This window comes from Sinohyriopsis cumingii, chromosome 13 (genome assembly GCF_028554795.1).
Source record: "Sinohyriopsis cumingii isolate HCF-2022 chromosome 13, ASM2855479v2, whole genome shotgun sequence".
Classification (NCBI taxonomy): domain Eukaryota; kingdom Metazoa; phylum Mollusca; class Bivalvia; order Unionida; family Unionidae; genus Sinohyriopsis; species Sinohyriopsis cumingii.
Genome location: NC_142973.1, coordinates 20,950,105 through 20,971,607, shown reverse-complemented (window position 1 = coordinate 20,971,607; position 21,503 = coordinate 20,950,105). Strand labels below are relative to the sequence as shown.

The following is a 21,503-nucleotide window of genomic DNA, read 5'->3' as shown; positions in this document are numbered from 1 at the left end:
ACATGCACATGTTAGCGACTTTCAGTTTTTCTTATGTTTTATGAATCTTTGTCTGATAATTTTGAACAGCATTTAGATTGACTTGATGACTAGCAATTACTTATATTAATTGATTTATAAATTCAGATGAGAATCTTTTATCTACCACTACATTGTTCGGTGCTTAGTTATGTATGCAGTTTAATGAGCAAACATATGTTGGCTATTGTTTTAACAATGATTGGACACAAAATGCATTGAAGACAAACACAGGAAGATGTAATGGCTTTATTGCTCATCGATTACTACTAATAAGATTAACGCTTATGAGCTGACATATTTCAAGAATAAACTTAGATAAGAATGCAGCAATTGAATTGACTACTGACACATTTGAAATGAACATTCACAAGTAGAAATGTTTATACAAAGTAAGATGCAGTCATAAGACACTTTTTTTCTTCAGAATACAATGCATCTTGCCAAGTTACTAAATCAAACTCTTGTTTGTTTTGGCATAAAACATGAAGAAATTGGTGAAATTATTTTAAAATTTCAGGAATCACACCAGGCATCTTATATTTAGTTTGTACGGAATCTCTTCCCCAAAAAGATAATGAACCATTTACACTTTAGTTTTTGTGCTTTTGAAGAAAAAACAAAAAATTTGTGTACAAAAACAATACTAGAAATTTCGGGAGCCACACTTTGGTAGTGTTATATCCAAATTCATGCTGTAATGATCAGTTTTTTCATTGAGAAAACAACTTTGTTAACAGAAGAAAAAAAATTCATATTAAATTTGTGCATATTTTTCAACAATGAAATTAGTGATATGTCAAACTTTTATTTAGCAAATTTTCTTGTGATTAATGTTAGGTAGATATGAACCAGTTTTTGGGATCCACACTTTTTGCCTCCACATTATATTGGGTTTGCACATTATCTGTGTGCTAAAACAATCGAGCACTCTGTGTTGTATAGTACAGGCTATAGCGCTACGTACTGAATGGATAATAGACCCAGCATGTTAATCATTGTTTAACAGAAATTTAAATGGCCAGCTGTTCAGTCTAATCACCCAGCGAGGTGTAAATGTTTACTGTGCCACATTTGTCTCACCATGTTTGGCAGACGATCAGGATCTACCTGTCAAGAAGTAGATCTGACATACATTAGTATGAGGTTATGTTTTGTGACTTTTTGAGTCACCAATTAAATGACTTTTTTTCATACTGCTGAAAATGAAAAACATTTAGAACATATCATTGCTAATGATAACTCTAATGTGAAATATAATATTTTATCTGTGCTACTACTGAGAAGTGGACAGAGAATTCCAGAGGTCACCAGAACGTGAAAGTTTTTCTAAGCCTGTCAGATCTTTCTTATCTCAAAGAGATTGGTTTTAATCTGACTATTGTAAGCCTAATATTCAGCTCAGTGGCAAGGTGAAGATTTTAATCTGTTTGATTAGATTTCATTTTTATTTTTATTTTATACCATTTTGCACATTGGTATATATGGCATACTCACTTTCCACATTATTTGGTCCAAAAATGGCCATTCTAAATATAAGGGATGACAATTTCCTGGATGTGGGTCATGCATTAAAGTAACAAGAGGAGATATTGGAAGAGTTACTTCCCATTCCATTGTAGTGATAGATTTACTTAAAATTAAGACTCAGGCAAAGGTTTTATATCACAAAAAAGGGGAAAAGGAAGTGTGTTCTTTGCAGTTAAGGACACCATAAAAGTTTTTGTGGTACTAGCACATGTAAGTTGAGTCCAGCTACAAACAGCACAGATCCTGATCTGCTATTCCTAACAAACTGCGTAGATCCATATCTGGGACATTTTGTGATGGTCTCTTTGGGTCTGTGTAGTTGAATCTAACTTGTAAGAAAGTATATACAATAGCTCAGCCTTTATTGTACCAGAAGAGTAGCATCAGTTGCTGTGCCACACAACTATCGTTAAGAGACCATGCGCCTACACATCAGAAATTATTGTGTTGATTTGCCCACATTTGTAGGACCTTTGCCCAGTAAAATTTCATCATTCTGTAAATTAAACAAGTAATCTCATGGTCTAATACACTCAGTACATATTTTGAAGTACATTAAGATACAAATTCATATTGTACTCAAAATATTGTGTGCAGCCCAATGTCTACACTGCTTCAGTTGAGAGCTCTTGCTGGGTTGATATTTGCTGTAATGCTTTGTGTCCCCGATAGTGGGCCAGGCGGTATTCTTCGGCCTCCATGTGTTCAATCATCCGCCGTGCGTGAGAAAGTTTTTGTAGGTAGTTCTGAAGCTGTGTGGCATTAGAGCGACGTCCCAGTCGTGTAGCTGTATTTAATGGGATAACTTCTTTGCGTTTCTGAAAAATAGATTAAATATTTTTGTTCTTCATTAAATCTGTTTTAAAGCCTTTCAAATTTCATCTCATAATAATGGCATTTTAATTTTAAGTAACAGTTGGATGTGGCTTTATTGTTAATTGATGTCTTTAATAGTCAATGTTTAAACAGTTTATTTGTTCACAGTAGACATTGCAGCTAAATAAATGGCATGTGCAGAATAATACATCTGTTTTTTTATGTAATATCTAATCTGTTAGGAAACATATAAACAATGATGCTTACTAGGCAGATTTTTGTCTTGAGTAGCTCTAAAAAATTTCAAACACTTTGACCAATATTTTCAGTTGGCTAAGAAAGGTTGAGATTTAAAGTTGATTTAGATGTCCCTGAATTGATCTGAATGCTTGTGACATAGGATGGTTAGATTGATTAATCACATTTTAAAATTGCGTTTACTCGTCCATACCTTTTGTCAATAAATAGGGTCGTATTTCAGAGTTGATTAGATCATCATTTAGACAAGTTTGGGGTTAGTTGGGTGAAGGAAAATTGATCCAGACAGTAGATATAATTATATTCTGGTTGTAATATGCCTGGTAAAGAACTATTTATATTTAGAAGATATGTGAATATAATTTGTTTCCTGTGTATTTGTCATAATTTGTTTGTATATTGAAAGGAACCGGGTCATGTTAAGGTGTGTTTAAAAATAAATTATTTCCTACAGCATATACTTGCTTTAAGTCAAGTCCAGCTGCAAACAACATGGACCCTGATCTGTTGTCACATAATGCACCAGCAGATCAGGATCTATTTTCTTGTTTTACTTATTATCCCTAACAAATTGTATAGACTCAGATCTGTTGTCACATAATGCACCAGCAGATCAGAATCTTTGTTGTTTCTTCTACTGATTACTCTTAACAAACTGAATGGACCCATCTTGAAAATCTTATTATTGCTACTTGTCCAAAGTGGCTGGTCATATCAATATTGTGTTTTTAACAAAAGGCTTTTTATGATGTCTAGTTGGTCTTGGATGGAATTGGTGCCAATCTGATATCCAGTTTGTCACCATGGCAGCTATCTTTAAAATCTTGTTATTGTTACTCTTCCAAAACAGAAAGTCTTGTCAACCTGAGGTTTACACTGTAAGACTTCTTACATACAATATGTCCACCATGCAGCCAATTTGAAAACCTTGTTACTGCTGAAGAATTTTGAGACTGTTAAAAGGAAGAAATTGTCCTGTCTTGAGTTCCTGGAAATTCTTTTCGCCAATAGAGATTCATTCCCTTCGAGGGGTTCCTCATCATTGAAACAGTTTGAACTTGTTGCACTTGGATTTATTTGAATAAAATCATTGTTAGCAAGAATAAACAAAACACACACAAGATGTATGAAATTTCCTATGCTTGTTCATATGCATATGTAAATGACCTAATTACATTTTTCATTGTTTTAGCAATTGGTAATTTTTATATATACATTTTTGATCTTTTTCTGATTTGACTTTAAAATTTACAAAACACGTTAGATAGAGAAATGAAATTTGGCCCTGTATATATTTTTATGACTAGCTTTAATTTTTATGCCATTATAGCAGTTTTTCTAAACTTTGAACTTTTGGTACACTTTTGTTCATGTGTGTTTTACAAACCAAATCAAGTTGTATTTTAATTCATTATAGCAGAATCAAATATATTTTACATTGGATATTATAACTCAGATTTTTAAAACTACAAATCCAAGAAATTGGTATCCATACAGAAAATGGTTATTTACTGTACCCCGTAAAAGATGTGAATTTGTCTCTGCACGAAATTTAGATGAAATGATCCCAAGACTTCATCATAGGTTGGCGCATACATGTATATTGATTTTTTATGCAAGAAAATCACAGGCGCAGACATAATTATGGTCGGAAGTCAATTCTATGGATTGATAGATGTTAGCTTTGTACTTTCTCAGGTGAAGGTATAGGCTCATTCTAGCAATTGAAGAAATATATTGTACTCGATTGAATTTTTCAAGTATTAACTGGTTTGAAGTGCCATAAAATCTTTTCTTTTACAGTCCTATTTTATTACTTTGAATGAAGTATTGTCCTGCCTAGTTGAGCGTTTAATTTAAAAAAGAGTCTGTACATGTCCCATTAAATCACACATATTTCATAGTATATTGCAGCAGTCACATATTTTCATTGTATTTATAATCATTAAGGAATCCATGTGCAGTTGGAGAGAAATTCAGTCTTGATTTTGTTGTTGTTGTTATAGGGTTTAACACCATTTTTCAGCACAAGATAGGCTGTATATGGCAACCAGTAAAAATGGTGGAGGAAGAACCCGGGAAAACCTCGGAAAGAACCACTGACCCATGAGAACCTACTGTCAAGCTTTCTCACATACCCACATTGGCCAAGCCCGAGAATTGAACCCACGCAGACAGGGGGTGAGATGGCAGTGATCCATAACAGTGAGCACTTTAGGCCCCAAAATTCAGTCTTGAATCATGCAGTTTGAATTTTATTCATTTTCTGTTGATGTTACAGTCTTATATATGCATTTTTGTGGTTGAAATACCCTTAAACACCTATTCATTTCCAGATAGGTATTTAAATATACCTTATTGTTATATCATTTCATGATTTTAACTTACTAGTAAATTCAGGTTTTTGGGATTTTTGTGCTGGCAAAATTATAGTATATTATAATGACAATTTATTAAATTTTACCATTTTAAGTATTATGTTATATTAGTTGATCTAGTTCAGGGCTTTCCATATCAGCCAGGAGCTGGGTGATTGACATGACTACTTTTAATTTACACCCATCTAATTTTAAAAAAAAAAATTTTCCTCATTTGATGAGATCCCCCAAACCCTCTGCCTACTATGGCAGCTCACCCTCCAACATGAAAGGCCATGTAGTTTTATAGGAAAATTTAAGGGGTTGTAATAAATTGGTTAATATAGTGTTACAGCAAAATTTTAGGTTATGAATATTGTATTGTAGTAGCACTTAAGTGGTGTAATGTATTAGTTGATATAGTGTTACAACCACATTTGTCAGAATTTTAGGTTTGCAAAGATTAGTTAATTAAAGCAGTAAACATTGTTAAGTAACAAGGTAATTATGCTGGTACATATTATTAATTAATCAGTTAATTACACTGGTCTGTATTGTTAAGTAGTCCATTAATTACTTAATGCACATTGTTAAGTGCAAGGTAATGATTATATTAGCTATAAGGTTTTATACATTTGTTATTGTTGGGTGTGTACAGATAATTAAAGGTAAAATATTATTTTTATCTCACCGTTGTAAGCAAGGTGACATAGAGAAGTCACTTTTCCTCTGACAGCAGCAGCATCGTTAACTGTTCGAGTTTTGCATATAAGTTTTTGAAGGTTTCATATTTTCCATTTATGTTGCTACATTCAATTGAAACATTGGTTTGATATAATTACAATGTCTAGAATATATATGCTGATATCCTAGGAGTTCATCTTATGCCTGTCTCACCTGCTTAAGCAGAAAGCTGGTTGCACCATGGCAAATGATGTTGATGTTTTGTATTAAAATTCTTGAAAGTGAATCTTTCTTCAGCATCTGTATTGATTTAGGATAATATTATAGGTCTAAAATTTATATATGCTAGGAGTTTTGTCATCATTGTATCACCTGCTTAAGAAGAAAATTTGGTTCATCATTGTTTTGTGTTCCATTTGATATGTTAGGAGACCCTGTCGATATGTGAGGAGACCCTGTCGATATGTGAGGAGACCCTGTCGATATGTTAGGAGACCCTGTCGATATGTGAGGAGACCATGTCTTCTTTGGTTTGTCTATTTAAGTTGATTGTCAAAATTGTTAAGACTTTGTCTGAAAGTTTATTGGTCAGAGACAGAGATTATACTGAGAAGTTTACACAGATATGACCAGCTGCAAACAACATAAGATTCTGGTTTGTCATTGTATAATGCTCTGGTGGATCATGGTCTTTGTTGTTGGTTACACTGATTTATCCTAGCAAACTGCATTGACACAGATCTTTCAATGCATTATGCAACAGCAGATCTGGGTCTGTGCAGTTTCTAGTTATATTTGTGAGTATACATGATAACTAATGGACACCAATTTTTGATGACTTTTTGTCCTTTTGAAAGCAAACAACTCCAAATATTTTGATACCATTACATTTTTGTCCCCCAAATATTTGAAAATTATTTGTGCGCACAATTTTTGTAATATACTGGTTAGCAAATAAAATTTTGTGAATTATTTTTATTTTTACAGTCATTTTGTTTTTCAGTTTCATATTTTAATCAGAATGCTATTTTCAGAAGAAAACAAAGATTTTTGTTGTGTGATTATAGCAAGTTTTTTAGTTGAAATAATCGACTTTATAAGTACAGAATGTATACTTTACCTTTCCATGTTCATTTTGGTTTGCTACTTTGTTGATGGCTTGCTGACCATTAAGCAGGAAATCACACAATGTGTGTTCATACCTTGGGGATGTTTCAGACTGTCTGACTCTCAGAGTCTGTTCATTTTCCATCATCTTTAATCTCACTGCATACAGAATATCTGACAGAGCTTGTGTGCGCTCCTCATGGTCAATTATATTGACATACAGAGCTTTCCATTCGTTCACTTGCGCTGAGGCTTTTGCTGGGTTCTTTAGTAGTATCTCCTTTTTTGATTCTGACACTAAAGGTGGTAGTTTGGTTTTGTTTCCCTTCTTCTTCTTCTTGGCTATATGAGAAAATTGGTTTTTGTGTCCCACTATTCCTGGCAAGAAATATGGCTGGCGGTATGGTTGAAGGTATTCTGTTCTATTGTGCTCAATTTCTGTTACATGAGATAGTTTTCCTTGGTTCTCATCGGCAAATGTCACCTTCTTTTTTGATGACTTTGATTGGGAAGTATCAATCACAGAGTCACATCTTTGTGGGTCATTTACTTTTGGAATTTTTAATCCCTCGTTAAGCAAGACTTTAGCTATAGGATCAGTCCCAGAAAGTGGTTCCATTGATCCAAGGAGTGCCATCCTTTTTGTCATATACTTTCCAGATTCCCACTCAGACCGCTTTGATGCTGAGTAGATTACGGGTAATTTAAATTCCTCTCGTTCTTTTTTCTTTTTGTCTTGTCCAGCTTTGTAGTCACTGTTTTTGCCATTATCCCATCTCTGTTTCTTCTTAGCAAAGATATCAGGGGCATGAAAGTATCTCGATTTTTGGTTTGAAGATTCTTCACTGCTCATGAAGTCCGATGGTGGATTATCTTTGTTGACAAAACCTAATGAGCTGGGTTGTATCTCTGTTTTATGCCTCAAATTGGACAACTGTTTCATCAAGTTTTCCTTCTCTGTATTATACACCTTCATTGTTTGCTTCAGGTCTTCACGTAGCTGATTTGTCGTCTTCTTTAAATAAGTCTCATACATTGTGTTCTTGACAACTGCTGCCCTGTTAAAGACAGATAAAAATTACTCTCCTTCAAAAACTAGTCAAACATAAATACTTTCCTGATAAGTACTCTTTATATTGATAAATATTCAAAAGAAATAGCAAGGTAGCTATAATAAAACCTGTACCCAGTTGGACTTAATTAAAATTTCATGCACCCGAAGTACACAAATCTCTACCTGCAATAGCTGTAGTATAACAACTTTTATCTTTTAATACTGTGAACCACATTTAGGTTCATTTGCTTTTAATACCAGTTTAACAACACATAGATTTGCACTGGAGGGTTTTGCATGCTGAGTAAAAGCACATCATCTATAGAAACACCCAGCATTAATAAGATATTGGATTGGCCATAAGTAGCCTCATAAATTGGTAATTTTTGTCAGCCTAACTATTGAATGCTTTTAGTCTACCATGTACTTACGTCAGAATGCAGTTTTACCAGAGAGTTGCTGGTGGGTGTGTGGAATTCTCACTAACAAGTTGAATCTTTAGATTATAATGTTCTGCCACTGACAGTTTCCATGGTCAATATATATCAGGACATGTCAGAATAAATTACCATATGTAATCATATCTAGTGTACAGCCAACTGCAAACAATTTGGACCTTGAGGGATGGAAAAACTCCTCAAGGGGCTAAATGTTAGATTTTACTGAAATAACACAAAAATGTGGATTTTTCTTGCATACTTTGTATCAGATCCTGGGCAGTTGACAGAACATTTTAATTGCCCTATAAATTTCCAATATGTGCCAGGTAACCAGTGGACTAAGATATGGTGTTATACACAAGTCAGCAGTTCACAGCATATGAAATCATAAGTATAAAGAACTGCAAGGATCCTGATCTGCTAGTACATAATATTGCAACAGGTGGGGTACACATTATATGCTTGCAAATATAGTACAAATTTGGTGGAGCGTTATCATCTCATTTCTTTCTGGCTGGTTTACAAACTCAGTATACAGTTCCCTTATTATAACAATTAAGGGCAGCCATAAAATTGTACCATCTTATAAGTGAGGTTGTCTTAGAGGGACAGATGTTCAGCATCAAAACTACATGGAATCAATGAATATCCTTGTGTTATATGAAGAACCATATTATATTGTGGTACAACTGTATTTTGACCACTTTGATTTGAAACAAATACAAATAATATAGCTATGAAAACACGGAAGTGCCACTGTGCAATATAAAGCTCGTTACTGGGGGGGGCCCTGTGTGGCTGAGTGGTCTAAAGCATTCGCTTTTATCAATCACCGCTGTCCACATCAGTTCAATTTTCAGGCTCGGCCAAGGTGGGTATGAGAGAAAGCTTGTCAGTTGCTTCATGTGGGTCGGTAGTTCTTACCAGGGTTTTCCTCTGCCAGTTGTACTGGTCACCATGTATACTCTTTCTTCTGCTGAGTATATGTGTGTGATTTAGATTTTTAATGTAGCTTTAACAATTTTCCAGTCATATCGCTACAGTGTCTGCAGTGTGGCAGTTTAAAGTGATGTCTAGCACTGGGGCATCCTGCCGCAGACATGTATCATGATGTCCCACCCAGTCACATTATTCTGACACCAGGCTGACCAGTCCTAACACTAACCTCTTAATGCTGAGCTCCAAGCAAGGCAGCTGTTAGTACCATTTTTGAAAGTCTTTGGTATGACTTGGCGGGGGTTTGAACCCATGACCTCTCGCAAAAACAACTAATTATGGTATAGATTAAGCACTTAGGCTATGTGTTGGGGTCACTTCACTCATTAGATGAATCTTGACAAATAGTGTATCATACTGATTCATGTAAATTGCATATCCAGCTACAAACAGCATCAACCCATATCTGACATAACATTATGGGCCATCAGATCATGGTCCGTGTTTATTCTACTTATGATTTACAGTGTAGACCCTGTTCAGCAGGCTCCTTATCATTGGCAGATCTAAATTATGCTGCTCATTCTACTTGTAATTGACAGTGTAAACCTTGATCTTGCTGGCTATAGTGGCAGATCTGGGTCCATGATGTTCATTCTACTTGTGATTTACAGTGTAGACCCTAGTATTATGACTCATTTTGCAGCAGCAGATTGGGGTCAGTATTTATCATTCAACTTGCGATTTAGAATGTAGATCCTAAGCTACCAGTCCATTATCAGGGTCGGTGCTGCCAGTACTTGGGTATGTATTATATTTAGATAGTATGGTATACCTAACCTTGCAAGCCTTTGCTGGAAAACTTGTTTGTGTGGAAAATCATTGATTGTCTAAGTGATGTACAAGCGTATGCTCTAGGCTGTAATTTAACAGTATTTACTTTTCATGGATTGAATAATTGAAGTTGAGAAGTGAATGTCGTCCATTGTCATCTTTGATACATTATTTGCCTTTAGGAAAGTGATTTTCGTTATGATAGCCAAGCATGTCTGTGCATTTAAGTGGGCGTTAGAACAAGATTTCACCATAACTGTTTTGCTTCCTTTAATCAGTGTTTCTTTATTCTGTTCTGGATGATATATTACCAGATACTGAATGGTTAGTCTCTTTAGACTAGAAGGTATCCACAGCCATTATTTGAAAAGATGCCATGATGTCACACACTACATGCAGGACCCAAAAGTTAAGTCTATTGATGCTAATGGTATCCCTGGTCATCATTTGAAAAGATGGTATGATTTCACACACTACGTCCAGGTCCCAAAAGTTAACTCAGTTGATGCTAATGGTAAAGATGGCATTAAAATGTTTGTGGCTTGTTAAGAAAAATAAAGAACTGACAGTACAAAGCATTAGTTGAGCCAGAGAGAGTTAAAACAAAAAAAAATCATAAAATCTGCCTCCTATTTTCCTTCTATGCACATCTCTCCATGTCTTTCTTGGTGTTATCTATGGCTAAAGTCACCAGAGGCCATAAAAGCTTGAAAATAACAAATAATTTTTATTTTAAAACTTCATATTTGGCAATCGAAGCATTCAAGGTTTGTAGTAATCTGCTGAACTGCAGTGTAGAGTTAGTGATGGCCACCAGTGTGGTGTGTTTTCAGGGTTGAAATCATAACAAAAGGAAATAAATTCTGGGGTGAATAAATGTCAGACCACATAGTTTATCATTTTTTATGTAATTATTAGCTCCAAAAATATTAGTCCTAGAAAATGGAAATTGTTATTATAAATGCTGGTAGATACTGAGTGAACACTAAGGTTAAAAAACAACAGTATCTGGAATGCAAAATTCCATTGTGCAGCTATTTTCAGGTGAACCAGGTATTCAGACCTGTCATGTTTTTGATGAATCACTTGAGTAGTTAACAAAACATTCATTACAGTAATGTTCCTGTCCAAGGAATGATGAAAGTTATTGCAGATGGTAAAATTAGGGTGGCAACACTATAAAGCAAATGAGATCATCTTGTTTTTCTTTTATTTTCCACTGCTAGGACATTAGGTTCAATCCTTTTATTTTTCTGATTAAGATCGTTAGAAAACACATTCATATTAGTGTGATCCAGTACAGACGTTATTACTTAGTAAAGAGCAATTTCACTGGATACAACCACAGGTGTACAAAGCATAAACACATACATTTTTCCCTCACTGATATTGATCCCAGCCTTCAACAATACCACTGGCAAAATCAGAGGGGAAGGGGGGGGGGTCTAGTCAAATGCACACACACACACACGCACGCGCGCTTTCAGGTGCCATAGAGAGAAAGTTGGGACTTGTGAGTTAACTGAACCACCACCCTTTTCACACTGAAAAATTTAAACACTAGATAAATGAATAATTTAACGATATGTAAGCATAGATAAATACAAACATGTTCACCTCTCCCTGAATAGCACAGTGGAGTCCAAAAAGATAGTATAAGCTTGGGTTACCGAGGTACTTCTGAAAAATGAAGAATGGAATGGGCATTGGTAATGAGAAACTAGAGTGGGGTGGGGATAAATTATTGAAGACTGTTTTTATAATTACATGAAGACTGATTTTATAGTTGCATTAGGAATTATTGTTAATAAATAGCTTTTTCCAAATCAAGTTGTTTGATTATTTGTATGAATTGCCTCTAGTTTTAAGGTAATTAATCTTTTAAAAAAATCTTTAACAAGATTATTCCAGTAGGTTCATTTCACACAACCTGTGTAACAGCAAAAACATTTATTACTTTACTACTTTTTGCATGTGACTGGATACATTTTAGTGTTCTTCTTGATTCAGAACTGAACTAAAATATATTTTCTCAAAAAGACATTTACTTCAAGAAATAACTGTGTTAAACATGCTGTTTTCTTGTTTTTATTTTGTTAGTAAAATACTGAAGCTATGATTTCATTGCAAGTACAGTATTCATGAAATTTCTGATCATCCTTGAGCAAACCTCGGAGAGTTGATGCAAGAATTTTAAGTTGCTACAAAATTTGGATCTCTTTTCACCATAATGAACCCTATTAATGAAACTTAGCTTTCACACACCAAGTACACATTTTGGTTGATTTCCTTTGTTATCTTTGATCACAGATTTTCGTTACCTGCTTTAATGTTCCTTTTAATATTTATTTGGAAAACAGTGTTCAATTGATCAGTTCAAATGAATTGACTTGACACATGACATTGACTGCTAGCTCTTGTGCAGGAAGGATTTATATGTCTTTTAACTTTTCCGCTTTAATTTCATACAAAAGGTGTAATAAACAAGGTAATACATATCAGATATACTTTTTAGTTCATTGTAACAATGCAACAAACACTTTTGCAAGTTGCAGATCAAAACACAGTACTTAGTTAAGCTCTCAAGGAAATATTCATGGGCACAAGTTTGATGGTCAGTCGACATTTTTTGCATTCAAATACAAGGGGGCATATCTAATTTATGATGATTACACTGAAACTGTATTTTTGAAAAAATTCAAGCAAAGTTATAAATGATAATATTTCATAAATTGTGTCACCAGTAGATATTACCAACATTTCATTGATTTATATTTCATGTTATATTTTTATGTACACTGTATTGAGAATTTGATTTTGTTTTAAAGAAAATTTAACAAAATATATGATTCCAAATGTTTGGGCATTAATCACTATTTTCTACCATAAAACAAGCAATATATATGATTAGTTTGACTCACTTATTTAGCAAATGGGGTTGCCTATCTTATACCAAAACTATTCCTTGGAGTAATAATGCAAAATTAATCTCTCTCTCTCTCTCTCTCTCTTATATGTGTGTGTGTGTGTGTGTGTATATATATATATATATATATATATATATATATATATATATATATATATATATATATATATATATATAAGAGAGAGAGTGAGACACACACACACACATATTGTAAAAAAAGTCAAAAATTATACACTCTACTGATTTTTTATTACAAAGTCACAATAAACCATGTCAATCAAATCTGATAGTACACCCAAAGACATACCACATACTAGTAAATAATCCCAAAGTTGCAAACTTACACAGGTCCAGTTTTCTCAAAGTTAAGGATAAACAGTACCAACCTCTGATATTTACCATGAGCTGCTTCACCTACTATGGTCATGTTTTAGGTTCATATATGGAACGATTACATCATCTTCATAACCTGATTGTCAGAACATGTGTTTAGTACAACTTTATGGACAATGGTTTAAGTGAAAGATCATAGAGATATGTTTCCAATAACTACTTGGTGGTGTTGGCTTCATCAGCTCATTTTTTATATAGAGCACTCCGATGCACACTTGGTGTAAGGGAGTAATATTGACAGGTTTTGGTGCTCATACTGACAGTACTGTTTTAGCCATTCAGGTGACCCCCATTAGTTGTCCGCATCGTTCTGTTCCTTTGTATTTATTTTGGGGTTTTGTAGAGGTTGATCTATCATATTAAATTTCTGTAAATCTTGAAATTTTGATGGGTAAATACATGAATTTAAGTACACCCAAAATTACCGTTTTTTTCTAGAAATTTTAACTGCTTGAAAATAATATTTATAAAATATAATGAAGCAACAGCAAAATTGAATCAGTAGTCAAAGCGCGATGTTTTTAAATGCAGGCTGCTTTTATGTGTTCATTTAAAGCCATTTTTCACAAGCACATCAAAATTATTTGTGTGTTACAGTATATAACTTACCTATTTGTAGTACAAGATGTACAGACTTGGAATAAATGTGTCAGTCAAGGATGGAAGGAAAAAATAAATCCAAATTTAAAATAAAATAATTGACAGTCTACTTTGTGTAAAGAATATGGTAACTACATACATTTTCCAATCACCATTTAGTCATTGAAGGAGTTGCATTGAAATGTTGGAACTGTGAATCTGAATGTCAAAAGGCAATCTTTTCATCAGTCATTTAATTAATATTATAATTAGTAAACTTGAGAAGCTACTGTTGGACACACGACACAAACCTTTTCTTCCTGAATATATAGGATAAGCCAGGTTGTTCTCCAATTCCAGTTCACTTCAGAAGTCATTTGATCAATAAGGAACAAAGTACTTTTTAAGACTGTTCAGGTACCAGCTTGTTTGCTTGTAACTTTCGGATAGATTAGTTCATATACATCTAATTAGAATAATGTTTATGATTCGTGTATATGCCAGAATGACTGGTACCACAGTTTTGCCATGGTCAGGGTTTGAATGGGGATAGTTAGTACACATAAATGCCACTTACAGCTTGGGAGTTTAATTGTGATACACTGAATGGGAGTGATATATTTTGATGAACTTTAAGGTCATGTCATTATTTTTGACAGGAAAAAGTACTAATGTCAGTAAACAAAAAGGATTGCCTACCTAACAGGTGTTCAATTTATACAGGTAGTAATGGTACTAGTACATCAAACTGTCGCCAAGCCGTAATGGATTTTTAAAGAAAAATTGAGGGTTGTATAAAACTGATTTCAAAAGAATGTATTGTTAAATAATGATATCTTAAATCCAGTAGTTAGGATGAGATATAAGTAGAGATCAGGCATTGCAAAGTAATCTCTCAAGTTAAATATATGCCTTAAATTGTGAAGATTAAATCTTTAAATTCATTAAACTTGGCAAATAAATCTTTGTTGTCATCACAGAAAGTCATCATGCATATGTCTGAATGATACAGATTTGTGTAAATCAGGGGAGACAGTCATAACTATGGTTGAATATTACTCTAGAATACGTTTAAAACATAATTATCAGACATTTTGAAGACTTGCCGTTTTCAGAACTTGATTAAACATATTTTGTGAAAATCATTTTGCTGAAAGTTGAGTTATACATTATACCATGCTCTCATGCAACTTGACTCAACTCTAATTCTTACTTGGAAATATTCCAGCCAATTAAAAGGCTGCGTTTGTCAGTTTTGAGTAATGTTTCCAAAATGTTGAGTTTTATTTTAGAGGTGTTTGTTTTATGTATCAGAAAAGTGTCTCTATTTCAGAATATCTGTTAACAGTGAAGCAGTGGCATGCTTAGCTCATAAATGTATGTTATGTGTTCAGTGATGGTGACATTTTAATATGATTTTATTACTGTTACGGTGGCTTAAGTGGTTCAAGCATCTACCTCGGATGCAAAGGATCACAGGGTTTTTAAACCTGGCCGAGTCATACCTAAGACTCATAAAAATGGTACAAGCTCACTTGGTGCTCAGCATTAAGTTGGTTAGTATTAGGAATGGTTGGCCTGGTGTCAAGATAATGTGACTGGGTGGTACATGATGCCACATGTCTGCAGCACGATGCCACTGTGCTAGACATCACTATAAACTGCCACAATGCAGGCATCATAGTGATACATGTATGACTGAAAATTTTTAAAAACTACATTAAAAATCCAAATCACACAAACACATATTGATTTTATTGAGTAATAATTCATTTTGAAAATCTGATTAAAATCGGATCTCCACTGTCCTACATGGAGATCATACAGACACCAATAGAAGCTTTGTTTTTGTGACATTTGGAATTCCCAGACAGTTATTTTTTAGCAGCCTATCAGATAAAGCATTGCATTTCATGTTAGGGAGATTATCATTAGTAATGATATGTTCCGAATGACCTGTGTCAATGTCAGAAATTTGAAAGCTGTGATTTGATTGGGGAAACACAAGGTCAGCAGAATATGGCATCTTATCAGTATCCATCCGATCTCAGTGCGGCATTCTAAAGATCTGATTTTAATCTGTTCATTTGTTTGATAAAGTACCAATCTGGATAGAGATATTTTAAACATAATGATAAAGAGTAGTCTAGTTTCCTTGCCAATTTTAATCCGACATAAAAAACTTCCCTATGAAAATGTAAAGTTAATTTTAAAATTTTATTTATTTCATCCAAATAGCTAATGAAACATTGTAAGTAATATTTCTTATTTCAAGAAGAAATAACATCTTTTTCAGATTATTGGCAAAATAGCCATTTTAGTTTAAACTAGGCCTAAACTTGCAGGTAGAGAGTAAAAAACATTTTCTGTAACGTGATAAAAATTGTTGCATTTAATTGAAAGGTCAAACATGAAATGCTAATAAAAACTGATCGTATGTTTACATCTTTGCTGATGATTGTAGTTGCATATTATTTAATGCATTAAAATTTTATTTTTTTTGTTCCGCTCTGATGGCCTAGTGGTTAGAGCATCCACCTTGGATGCAGGAGGTCATCGATTTGATCCTTGGCCGAGTCATACTAAAGACTTATAAAAATGGTACTAACAGCTGCCTCGCTTGGCACTCAGGATTAAGAGTTAGTGTTAGGACTGGTCAGCCTGGTGTCAGAATAATGTGACTGGGTGGGACATCATGCTACATGTCTGCGGCATGATGCCCCAGTGCAAGATGGTCATGTCTCAAGATCATCTGGACTGGCAAAAACAATTTTGCATGGCACATTGCAAGGGTGCAGAAGAAGAGGCAGACAGAAAAAGAGGTGGGAAGACAACATTTAAGAGTGGACAGGCATGAGATGTGGAGAGTCCCAAAGGGCAATAGAGAATAGGGAAAGATGGAAAGAATTGGTTGTAAAGTCATCTGTGGTGCCCCAACTTCTTGGGTTAAGGGATTGATGATGATGATCTTGTTAAGATTAAGATACCCTGATATAACTAATGGAAATTGAAGACCCCTGAAATTATTTTAAATTTCTAAATTCTGAAATAATTTAATCACAAATTGTAAATTTGTTTAGTACATGTATAATATTTATAAAGTCACTTGTTCTTGAACTGTATGAGAAAAAAAACTTACAAATACAGTTTTCTTTAACAGTTCATTCCTTCAAATCAAAATTAATATACACGTATTAAAATCATTATTTCATAACATTAAAAGGATAAAAACAAATGGTCATTTCTTAAGGACCTGTTAATAAAAAATAAACATTTTTCTTGACATGCCAAAAGCATTAATTCAGCACAAAGCAAAAAAGAGACCAAAAATAATTCATTCATGCACGGTATGGTATATCAATACCATTATGATTACAAACTGAAGGGTGGTGATATAAATGACATAGATTTGAATTTAAAAAATGGTCAATTTTTTCACATTTGATTCATTGATTAAGACTTTCTTCTTAACATAATGCCAGAAAAATCAACCAAGTGGGCAAAAATCACAAAATATTTGCAAGCGTTACCATGGTTTAGTTCTGTTAATCATCTCTATATGCAGATAGTCTATCTTTTTTTTTTTTACCACCCCACCCTCCCCACCCCAAAATGTCTGGTGCTAGAATGGACCCTGACCAAAATAATCAGTCCAGAAATTTACAGTCTCCATCGTTCTCTGATCTGCCATAAATTCTCATTCTAATATTGTAAATTTCAATGGATACCAGCCTTACTATGGGCTGTGTGTGGATCATTATTACATCAGAATTGTTTGTCTCACTTTGGATCAACATTGTTAGATACCTTGACTGTTTTCATTATATATTAATGGTAATGCACTCAGGTTAAAAATGTCAAATCATTATCTTTCTCCTGACAATGTGAAACTTTAGTTTAAACACAAAATTAATTATTTTCATCAGAGAAAAATTAGAGAAAATTATATACCAGTGATTAAGCCTGGTTGTTCTTTTGTCACGTAATTGTTCAGTTACTCTCAGTATTGGCTGTAATGAATTTTTCAATGTATATTTATTAAGGCACCAGCCTGCCATTGAAAAGCCAGTTTGAAGTCAAAATGTATTTCATTTTGCTAACATAATAAATTTAATAAAGTCATTAGGTCTATTCCTGTAGTACATTTTACAAGCATGATTTGACAAGTCATAAAAGTTTGCACAATTGTCTTTGCTGACATTTATTGCCATTGAATGAGTTAATTTATATGTGAAATTGCCCATTAAATTTTATGGCCAAGTAGATTTATTAGTACATCGACTGTACAGTTAACCAAGATCATTAGCTTAAATCAATTAACTGTTTTGCTGCAATTATTCCATTAAGTCAGAGAAAAGGAGCTTTTTTCATGTTGAAGTGCATTAGAGAGCCATAAAAGAGTACATATTTTGTACCACATTGGCAAGTACAATGCCATGGATCTACATAAATCATGCAGTGTCTTGGCCTAAAGGTCTTGCCAACCTTCCGGAAACTGAAACCAATGTAATATAACTATTGTGCCTTCGGATTTTGGATTTCCCACAGTTTTGTGTTCATTGTCCCACCAAATCTTGACCTTTGTGAATGCCCTGAGTGCGCTTTTCTCATCAGGAAAGAAATAAAAACTTTAGTTGATATTTGCCGATGTCGGTGTTTGTGATAGCAATGGCCAAAGTCAGTAAAGGTGATAAAAACTGTAAAATGGAAATTAATATTTCAGAACAATATCTCTGGCAATCAGAACATTCAAATTTTGTGGTGTGCTGTTGTAGCCACCTGTGTTGTGGTGTAAAGTCTTTGATGGCCTCTAGTATAAAAAAAATTGGGGTTAAAGCCATACCTACTGCAACAAAAAAATTACTCATTTTGAGGCTGAAATATTAGTAAAATAGACTAAATTTATGCCAATGCAGAATTTGTCATTAAATCACTGATGGAATAATTTGAAAGGAAAAATGGTTGAGAAAATATTGGGTTTTAATATAGTAAATCCTGGTAGATGAATGCTAAAGTTAAATGAGAGCAGGATCTGGAATGGAAAATTCCATGGTGCAGCTCATTTCAGATTAACCAGATGTTCAGACATGTTAATCATGTTAATGAGTTACAAATAATACATTTATTACAATGACATTAGTATCCAAGAAAATTATGATAGTACACTGCAGACAACAAAGTTAATCTGGCAAAACTGTGAAAGCAAACAAGATTATCCCATTTTGTTTGCACTATAATTGCTTTATGTACTGAACATTTCTTGTGTTCATTTAAAATGCTATACAGTATATCCCCCAAATTTGGAAGTTTCCCATGCCCTTGGAATCCTAGGTACAGCACTGTCATTGCTTAGACCATATTACATAAAGTTTTGATTTAATTCAGTATGGATGTGGGATGTTGTGGGTTAGATCCCCAGCTTAATCATAACAAAGGCTTATAAAAATGGTACTGATAGCTGCCTAGCTAGGCACTCAGCATTAAAAGGTTATTGTTTGGACTGGTCGACCTGGTGTCAGAATAATGTGACTGGGTGGGACATGATGTTACATGTCTGCGGCATAATGCCCCAGTCCTAGACATCACTTTAATCTGCCACAATGCAGACATCTTATAACTGAAAAATTGTTACAGCTATGTTAAAAATCCAAATCACACACACACACAGAGTATTGGTTTAGTGAGTTTCTAGATCTACTGGTTGTTGACCAGAACCTACTTATGAGATGGTCTGTTGTCTATTTATTGTCTTCCCATCACCTGTCATTCATTGTCTCCAACCATTAGCATAAGTTTGTTATTGCTACTCCTCTTGAAGTACTTAACGCATGGTCTAGTTGCTCCTAAATGAAAATGGTACTCTTGTGACATCCAATATGGTCACCACAGCAGCCATCTTGCAAATCTTGGTATTGCTACCCTTCTTCAGTGGAGGGTTTTATCAATCAGGGGCTTCACTAAAACATTTTGTATGATCTCTAGTTGGTTCCAAATGAAAATGGTGCCAATCTGACATCTTGAAAATGTTATCACTACTCCTGGCTGGTTATATCAGCACTGGGTTTTCAGTAAAATACTTCTTATGATGTCTTGCTGGTTGTAAATTAAAATCATGCTGATGTGACTTCGAATATGGCCACCACAGCTGTCATCTTGAACATTTTGCTATAGCCACTCTTGCTGTAGCCACATTTTTCTATAGCCACATTTTGCTATAGTCGCACACATCACCATGAGGTTTTCAGTAAAAGACTTCGTATGCTGTCTAGCTGGTCACAGATGCAAATGGAAATGGAGCCAGTATGGCCACCACAGTGACCATTTTGTTACTGCTATTCTTCCTACATAGATAAAGTCATAGTAACATGGAGTTCTCACCAGAGGGCTTCTTAGTTGTTCAGTTGGTCATAAATGAAATTGTTACCAATCTGACATACGGTATGGTCATCACACATGAGTCATCTTGAAAATGTTATTTTCACCACTCCTCCTGAATTGATGGTTATATCAACATGAGATTTTTATTAAATGACATGATGTGTAGTTGGTATTAAATGAAAATGGTGCCAATCTGATGTCCAATATGGCTTTAAAGCAGCCGTTTTGAGAATCTTGCTATTGTTACTCTTGAATGGAAAGTCATATCTTGAAAATATTGTTATCTCTTCCCAACCCAAATGGATGGCTATATCAACATGGAAGTTTCACCAAAAGCCTTCTTATGATGCCCACTTGGTCATAATTTAAAATTTTGCCAGTTATACATCCATTATGGCTGTCACAATGACTATCTTAAAAATCTTTTTGTCACTAATCCCCCTGAATTGATGATCATTATAACATGGTGTTTTCACCAAATACTTCTAATGATGTCTACTTAGTCCTAAACACAGTGCCAAGTTGACATCCAATATGTGCATCACAACAACTAATGTGAAAAGTTTGTTATCGCTGAACAGTATGAAATAGCCCCAACACTCGACAGTCACAGGAGAGGAAATGGTCTTACCTTGAACTCCTGGAAAATCTTTTCACCAAGCAGAGCATCAGTCCCTTCAAGAGACTCTTGTTTATAATTCATGCTTTTTCTAAAACGTCATCACAGTTTCTCTATTACTGTTTTTGCTAGAAATGTTATAAATCTTGACACAGTTTGCACTTAAGGTCCATAACTACAGTGTTATGAACTGAACCATAGGTATAGCAAGAACTGCGCACGTACTGAAAGATGATATATTGAGAATGAATGTTGTCTATTAATAAAGGAAATTAGTAGACGATACTAACCCTTCAATTTTTTTTTTTTAATCACTTATTGTTATTTGAAAAGCTCTGAATATTTTGTTATATTTTGTTCTTTGAACATGTCTATAAATTTAATGCCAATCGATAGACAAAATGATGTTCAATAAATTGAGCTGAAGCTGCACAAACAACACACCAGACACCTGAATGTGACATAATAGATCCTTGTGGGGAGACAAATAGTGTAACCCCTTGAATGGGATTTCCATGACTTGGTGCAAACCCAATCACAGACTACTGTATATTGCCTAATTAATCCCCCGTCC

General features: G+C 34.2%; 2 protein-coding genes across 3 annotated transcripts in view; one reads left to right on the top strand and one right to left on the bottom strand.

The window, feature by feature from the left end:
• LOC149785030 (kinesin-like protein KIF21A) overlaps nt 1-21,503 on the top strand; it is a 259,702-nt gene that overhangs the window by 177,672 nt on the left and 60,527 nt on the right. The gene's annotated exons all lie outside the window — the stretch shown is intronic.
• Nucleotides 254-14,479, bottom strand: LOC149785031 (uncharacterized). 2 transcript variants are annotated; one of them, XM_089978731.1, is made up of 4 exons: nt 14,244-14,479; nt 11,652-11,714; nt 6,784-7,828; nt 254-2,366 (listed from the first exon to the last, which is right to left on the bottom strand). In XM_089978731.1, exons 3-4 carry the CDS (start codon nt 7,804-7,806, stop codon nt 2,154-2,156), a joined length of 1,236 nt encoding a protein of 411 aa, XP_089834857.1. In that variant the 5' UTR covers nt 7,807-7,828; nt 11,652-11,714; nt 14,244-14,479; the 3' UTR covers nt 254-2,153. The 2 variants fall into 2 exon arrangements, with proteins under 2 accessions (XP_089834857.1, XP_089834858.1); XM_089978732.1 differs by lacking the exon at nt 11,652-11,714.